The sequence below is a fragment of the Camelus bactrianus genome, chromosome 2 (assembly GCF_048773025.1).
Source record: "Camelus bactrianus isolate YW-2024 breed Bactrian camel chromosome 2, ASM4877302v1, whole genome shotgun sequence".
Taxonomy (NCBI): domain Eukaryota; kingdom Metazoa; phylum Chordata; class Mammalia; order Artiodactyla; family Camelidae; genus Camelus; species Camelus bactrianus.
In genome coordinates this window covers 108,083,140-108,091,354 of record NC_133540.1, presented here as the reverse complement: position 1 = coordinate 108,091,354, position 8,215 = coordinate 108,083,140, and the positions used below count along the sequence as shown (strand labels likewise).

The following is an 8,215-nucleotide window of genomic DNA, read 5'->3' as shown; positions in this document are numbered from 1 at the left end:
CTTCTGTTTTCTTCTGGATTTCTGTGGCTATATATATTTTTTAACTGTGGTAAAATATACATACCATAAAAATTATCATCTTCATTTCTGTGGCTATATATTTTTGAAATAAATATATTTGTGAGGTGTAAATTACTACGTTAAAATTTTTTACTTTAAGTAATTATTTCATAATATATACATATAGCAAGTCATTATATTGTACACCTTAAACTAAACAATGTTGTATGTCAGTTATATCTCAATAAACCTGGAAAAATTTTACTTTAAAATAGGGAATTAATTATATCAACTCCATTCATTCAACAGACAATGATTAAGCATTTACTCTGATAAGTGACGATAAAAATTTAGATAAGAGGTATTCTTCCAGTCTAGTAGGGGAGACAATTCCTGGATTATGTGATAAATGTGGTGATAGAGGTTAAACATCCGTATGCCATAGGCACATTTATTTCTTCAGCATATACTTTAGTGACTACTAGGCTGCAGGTATTCAATAGGGAACCAAACAGTAATGGCCCCTGTTTTTAAGCAAGAGAGAGATTACAGTCAAAAGATACAGATAAATTTATTGTGAGATAAGTGTCATAATAGAGAAAGCACAGGCTGCCATGGGACCACAGAGGAGATCCATCTAAATCAAATCAAATTGGCTTTTTTCCCTCCCTGGCTGCCTGAGGATCAACCTGTAACTGTCATGAACAACACTGTAACTGTCTGGACCAGGAAGTTCATGACCAAACAACTACTTTAGCAGAAGCAAACAGTCATGGATGTCCTTCACCCTGGGAAGACAACAGTACCCAAGACAGAAATTTGAGAAAAACTAGTCAAAATGTACAAAACCACACCAGACGTCATCTTTGTATTTGGATTCAAAACCCATTTTGGCAAGATTTACAATTCCTTAGATTACAACCCCCAAAATGAATCCAGATATAGATTTGCAAGATGTGGCCTGTATGAGAAGAAACATACCTCAGGAAAACAGCAGAAGGAATGAAGAACAGATGAAGATAAGTCAGCAACATTGAGCTGGAGATTGGACAACAGATGGAGTAAAGATTCTGCAGTGACTTTTTCTGCAGCGATTATGCAGATTTTTCATGAGAGAATTAATAAACTAAAACCTTTTTAAAAATCTAAATTAAAAAATAAAGGCAAACTGGGGAGTCAGAAGGACTTTCCAGAGGAGGTACAGAAGCTCTGAGGAGCAGGTAGATATGAGCTAGTTGAAGAGGGGAGAACACATCCTATGCAGAGAGCACATGTACCAAAGCACAGGGACGAGAGCAGTCAATGTGTCCAGTTTATTAAAAGTTGTTTGTATGGCTGCAGGGAAGGAAGCTACATGTGGTTAACTGATGAGAACTGAAGTTAAAAATGTAGGCAGGACCAAAACATAGGATTTTATGCTAAATCTTAGCATCACTTCCTGAATAAGCATTACCTTTCACATAAAAATAAAAATAATGTTTATTGAGCACTTACTATGTGTCAGTGTCTGTTCTAAGTGCTTTGCATGTATTAACTCATCTAATTGTCACAATAATCCATGCAGTTGATAGTATTATTATGCCTAAGAGGAAACTAAGCTGCAGAAGTTCAAAGAACTTGTCCCCAGTCACATAGCTGTATTAAACTAAGGCTGTCTAATCCTAGAGGCCAAACTACTAACCACTCTGCCTCTTATTAGTATGTGGTACTTCAAATATTTAAATTAAATTTTCTCAAGGTTATTTGGAGGCTACAGATTTTGTACAATATTTATATTTATTCTTATTCCAGACAATGCTATGCTCTTTAAATTGTGTGTGTGTGTGTGTGTGTGTGTGTGTGTGTGTGTGTGTGTGTGTGTGTGTTTAATATTTTCGTATTTGAAGGTAGTCTACAGCTTCACTATTTTCAGGTTTTTTGTTTTGTTTTGTTTTGTTTTTTGGTAATTATTGCCTGTTTATTCTTCAAGTGAAATTTCACAATAGTTTTATTGAAGTAAAATTTGGAATTAGAGGACTTTGGTGAAAAGTACTTTAAATTGGAAAGTATTCAGTGTTTCCACCCAGAAAATGCTATATATTTTTCCATACTTCTTTTTTAATTTATCAATACATTTTAATAATTTTCTTAAAATAGATTTAATTTAATAAGATTTTTCTTAGATGTGTTATAATTTTTGTGCAAGTGTAATACCTTACTGTTTTCTAATTCTTTATTATTGGCTTACAGGAATATTATTCATTTGTACATAGATTGTTTTTCCTGAAATGTGAAAATAAAATTATCACTTAAAAACTACAAAAATAGAAAAGGGTTATACTTTGTTCAACTACGTTCAAAATATTCAGAAAAACTTGGATCAATATGAAAGGCTACAAAGAAAATACAGCATTTTATTCATTGTTTATATATGTTTAAGTTACACATTCAAACTATTGTCACTGATGCATTTTCATGTAATTTTTCCAATAATAAGAGCGAAGGAAACGTGTTGGTAAGTGTAATAGAGCCACCTCCCTCAAATTACGTTGCTCTCCATGACCCATCCTAAGGCTCACAGTTCAAGCTAATCATTGACAGAGCTTTACAATCACAAGCTTTTTTACTGAAGCGTTGATAAGACAGTCGAGCAGTTAGTGGCAAATGAAGCCAGGCTGTGCGGCATGATCTCCAGGGAATGAATGGATTTTCTTCAGCACCGATGAAAGAAACATACGCTATAGGAAAACAATGTCCAGCGGGGGACTGCAAAGATCTGTCATCCTGTCAGCGTTTATTCTCCTACGAGCTGTTACTGGATTCTCTGGGGACGGAAGAGCTATATGGTCTAGAAATCCTAATTTTAGTCCGGTAAATGAAAGTCAGCTGTTTCTCTATGACACTTTTCCTAAAAACTTTTTCTGGGGCGTTGGGACTGGAGCTTTTCAAGTGGAAGGGAATTGGAAGACAGACGGGAAAGGACCCTCTATATGGGATCATTTCATCCATACACACCTTAAAAATGTCAACAGCATGAATAGCTCCAGTGACAGTTACATTTTTCTGGAAAAAGACTTATCAGCCCTGGATTTTATAGGCGTTTCTTTTTATCAGTTTTCTATTTCCTGGCCAAGGCTTTTCCCCGATGGAATAGTATCTGTTGCCAATGCAAAAGGTCTCCAGTACTATAACGCTCTTCTCAATGCTCTAATACTTAGAAACGTGGAACCTATAGTTACTTTATACCATTGGGATTTGCCTTTGGCACTACAAGAAAAATATGGGGGGTGGAAAAATGAAACCATAATAGATATCTTCAATGACTATGCCACATACTGTTTCCAGACATTTGGGGATCGTGTCAAATATTGGATTACAATTCACAATCCATATCTAGTTGCTTGGCATGGATATGGGACAGGTATCCATGCCCCTGGAGAGAAGGGAAATTTAGCAGCTGTCTACACCGTGGGACACAACCTAATCAAGGTACTGTATACCTGATTTCATATTATAGCTTCAGAATGTAAAGAGCAGGAGTTTAAAAGAAACTCTAAGTAAACTATCTTCCATTTAAATAATTCTTTTTATTGAAATAAATTTTAATCTAACTCGCAAGTTCTGTCCTCAAATTTCATACTTATAGTAGTATGTTTTATTTATCTAAACTATTATTAATGTATTAATCCAATTATTTTCCTTAAATATTGCACTTTTTAAATTATTTAACTATTTTAAAATCTACAATTATACATCAGAGCATGAGACTATGAGTTTACTTTCATTCTATGGAAAACTAGTCCTTCTTTATAAATTTAATTATTTAAACCCTTTTCTGACCACATTTCAGAATTTTATGTTAAAGCATGACCATTTCAAACATGTATTTGTTGTTACTATTGCTATTCTTAGTGAAATAAATAAATGTTAGCTAATTGATACATATTAAATATAGGAATTGAAATAAATGTGTTTCACAGTTGGTTTCATGTTACATGGCAAAAAAGATGAGATTAATTGTCCTAAGAGTTAAAATTAAATTAGTAATAAAAACTGGGAAGAATATGATCTACTAAGGGTTTTAAAACAGTATATTTCAAAAGCTAGAGTTTATGTTGGGAAATGTTAAAATGATTGAAATAATAGTGAAAATGTAAGCAAAGTAATAGCTATTTTTTTATTTATTAAGTGATTACTATATACTACAGACTACACATAAGCATTTTACATGCATAATTGTATTTAATCCTCATGATAACCTTATGAACTAGGTCTATTATTATCCTCATTTTAAAGATGAAGACACTGAAGCTTAGTGAGATTCAGTAACTTGCCCAAGGTTACAGAGTAAGGTGAGCTGTTGTGAACATGGAATTTATAAATGACAACATTGCTAAATGCTGATGTCTTTATTAAGAATGTTTTTAAAAGAGTACTCTTTCAGGAATTTTCAATAGATTTCATTGAGACTAACATCTAGAATCAGTTAAATAGTTTGCTTGGGAAAATAAATTACTCCGGACACCTGTTACATTTTGAAAATGAAAAAAGCTTTATTAGTAGGGTTTTGTAATGTGCTAGGAGAAGTAATCTGATTTTTTAATGATCAAATGTTAAATACATAGAAATAGAAAAATGTATAGGAACATAAAATTACTCCATGTCTAAACTTGCACATACAGAAATATGTTAACCCTTCTTTTCTTTTTGAACTTTCAGTATTGTTATACATGTGCTTTGTACTAGGGTTCAGTCACATCTGCCCTTGCAGTTAACAGATTGCATTATGATCTCAAGGTCATTTACATACCTTTGAATACAGTTGTATATAGAACATATTATTAATGAGTGGATATATTGTGATTTGGCAAGTAGTCCTCAAAAGGGAGAAAACTTACAGCTATTAAATATGAAGATTATGCATATATATTTTAGGAAAAAAATACTCTTATTTAGTTCTTTTAATTATTAAAACAATATATGCTCATGTAAATTGAGAAACATTAGATTGTATCAAAGGATATAAGGTGAAAAGTTAAATTTCTCTCTCCTTCTCCACCTGACAATCCCAGCCTCAAGGATACTATTACTGTTAGTCGTATCTTTTACAGACTTTTAAAGTTTTCTATGCACGTATATACATGCACGTATATGCTTATTTAACCTTTCTATAAAGAAAAATATTCTAAATTGTTGAAAAGTTTTTGTTACCTGAAAAAATGTTAACAATTAGAATTTTCATGAAGAATATGTTTTAGTGGTTAATTTAAAACCTTAAACTGGCTAGCTGATAAAAATACACAGGCAAAAGTTGTAACTAATAGATATTGCTTCCAAACTTATCCTATCAAATGTTCTATTCTCAGATGTTTTTCATTTTCCTCTAATTTGAGACAAACTGCCTTTAACACAAAATTAGCACTCTCTGATATAGTAAGATAAATTTTACTATTTTAAATTGAGGGATTTCGTTTTAAAATTATTATGTTTTCCAAATAATTTCTTCCATTCCTTTAAAATGTCTAAGTCACTCACCTACATAGGAGCGTAAGGGGGTCCCTTGTAATCAGTCAGAAAGTGAAATACGCTGCGTAACCCAGTGACTTATGGCACCAGAGAGAAATCTTGCAATAGTTTGGCAGCCTGACGTGAACCAGATTTTCTCACTTGTCCCCTCTGTCCTTCCTTTAACATAGAAAATATTATTTGATACTTCATGTTGCAATAAAGTATTTCTTCCTTATTGTGTCCCCTTATAACCTAGAAGAAGCATTCTTTGGGATTAGCTTTTAGTCCAAGTGTGTTTACTGAGTTAAAAAAAACCTAATATAAAATGAAATTCGTGGATATTGAAAAGATTTATAGTAGCCTTTAGGGTCTTTCTAGTTCCAGAATGACGTTGAAAACGCCATCTCAGCCCGAAATGTCCTGATTTTGAGGAGACCTGAATGAGCTAGCCAGCCCTGAAACTGATCTGGAATTGAGATTCCACTTTATTGTGGGTCTGGTGATTATCTTAAAGCGAATCTAAGTCTCAGGTAAAAATTTGCCATAATCACACCTATTAATGGGTGTGCCACTCTGGATTTTTAAGAATCTTTGGAATAGAAAGAGGGTGCATTTTTTTTTTTTTTTTGCCTGAACCATCTCTAAGCACTATAATCACAGCTTTAAATATTATCTATAATTTTTACAACAACGTTGCTGGGTAACTATTATTATCTCCGTTCACAGTGATACTTCTACCAAGTGTCGTCACTCCCTTGCATAAAATCCATTAGTGGCTTCACAAAGCTTTTGGGATGAAGTCCTGATTCTTCACCAACATCTTCAAGACACAACTCCTGGCCTCCATTCCCTCCTTCCTGGCCACTCTCCCATCTCCATTGCTAATGCCGACCCCTTTTACCCCACACTTCAAGGCAGTGCACTACTAGGAGAGCCTTAATTTTACCTTACTGTTCCTCTGCACTCAGCCTCCGCTAGTGCTCTGCCCAGCTAGAATGATCCTCTTCCTCCCTGCTTTATCCATCTAATGTCCTTCAGGAGTCAATCTAGGCAGTCACCACCTCTAAGTTAGTCTTGCCTGGTTAGGGTTTGTGCCCCTTCTGAGGACTCCCATAATAAGATGCTTGCTTCTCTTATAGCACTCCTTTCACATGGTCCATCTCCCCCAACTGAGAGATCTTAACAAGGAGAAACTATTTTTAATATGTTTTATGTTTCTAGCACCTAACACGGAATATTAGGTACATGCTAGATATTAATGGTTGTGGAATGGGTGACTTAGGATTTCTATCTTAAACCTTGTAATCAAAGAACCAACTTCAAATTGAAAATTCATATTTCGTTGCATTCTTGCTAACTCTTGAAATATTGCCCGTATTAATCCAGTGGTGTGTTCATTAGTCAGGACTCTTGGTTGCAAGTGACAGAAACGTACTTCAAGTTGGCTTAAGCAAAAATGAGCAATTTCCTGACTCAGTAACCAAGTCACAGGGATGAATGGACCCAGTAACCAGGACAGTCTCAGAAGCCCTTTATCTCGGTCTCTTAACGTCCATTTCTTTTTGCAGCTTTGTGCCCTTTTTTTCCTTTGTAGAAGAAAGAGTTCTCTCTCCCAAGTTCAGTTTTTAAATTCCCAGAGACAGATTCTAACCTGTTTGGCCTATGCATTCATGCCTCCAATCAGCAAAGCCCCCAAGTGTTCGCATTACCAAAGACAGTGATGGTGTCTGTTTTCACTCCATTTCTAAATCAATAAATATGCATAATAATTTAAATTTATAGATCCCACACCCCCCCCTTAAAATGAAATATTTGAGAGCCTCTGAGGAAACATGCAGAGAAGCTGGGGGATATGAGTTTGCTCATAAGATGGTAACTCACTCAGTTTATTGCTCCACCAAATACTGCCAGCTTCCATGATAGTTTTGAGCACTTCATGGCTTTAAATTGTTAAATTTCATAGATGTGTACTGTTTACATAGTACCAAGATTTCTCAACCTGGGCATATTGACATATTAGGCCAAATAATTCTTTCTTGTGGTGAGCTGTCCTGTGCACTGTAGGATGTTTAACAGCATCCCTGGCCTCTGCCCCCAGAGGACAGTAGCACCCTTGTCCCTAGGGTGACAACAACCAAAATTGTGTCCAGATATGGCCAGATGTCCTCCAGAGTGGTGGGGGTGGTGGGCAAAGTTCATCCCCCTTTCCTCCCTTGAAAACCACTGACTTAAACTTATAATTAACAACCAGTTAAAGACATGAAGCATAAAGAACAAGGATGTTGAAACAGAGTCAGTATGAGGGATATAAAATTGCATCAGTTTTACAAAATTGCCTCAAGGAGATTTTCAGCAGACCTATAAGTTGCACACATAAACTCTAATTTATAGCATATAGGTATGTTTTTGGAGAACAAACAATGCTTTTAAAAATGTTAAACGAAGAAATAACATTGATGATTATATCTAGCTGGACTTTTTGCACTTTGGAAATAAAGACTGTCCACACTAGCTTTGTGTTATTTGTAAAATACTTGAAAGAGTTGCCCCAAACCATATCTCTTATACAGTTAATTATGAACAAAACACTAAACTTAATTTTTGAAAGCTTGTACTTTTTTAGGAGCAAAATTCAAGAATTCAAACAAAATGTTATAGAAATAGTTACCCATTTTTGATTCCATAACATCGTGTTTCACAAAGTTTGGGGTTTTTGTGCATTACTTCA

The 8,215-nt window shown here is 34.6% G+C and overlaps 1 protein-coding gene across 1 annotated transcript in view; it reads left to right on the top strand.

Moving 5' to 3' along the window:
* The first annotated feature begins 2,579 nt into the window (after window positions 1–2,579).
* The window catches only part of KLB (klotho beta), a 31,861-nt gene continuing 26,225 nt past the window's right edge, over window positions 2,580–8,215 (top strand). Inside the window, exon 1 of the mRNA XM_045522378.2 lies at window positions 2,580–3,468. Coding sequence (XP_045378334.1) covers window positions 2,731–3,468 — 738 coding nt within the window. The 5' untranslated portion in view covers window positions 2,580–2,730. The remainder of the gene's footprint in view (window positions 3,469–8,215) is intronic.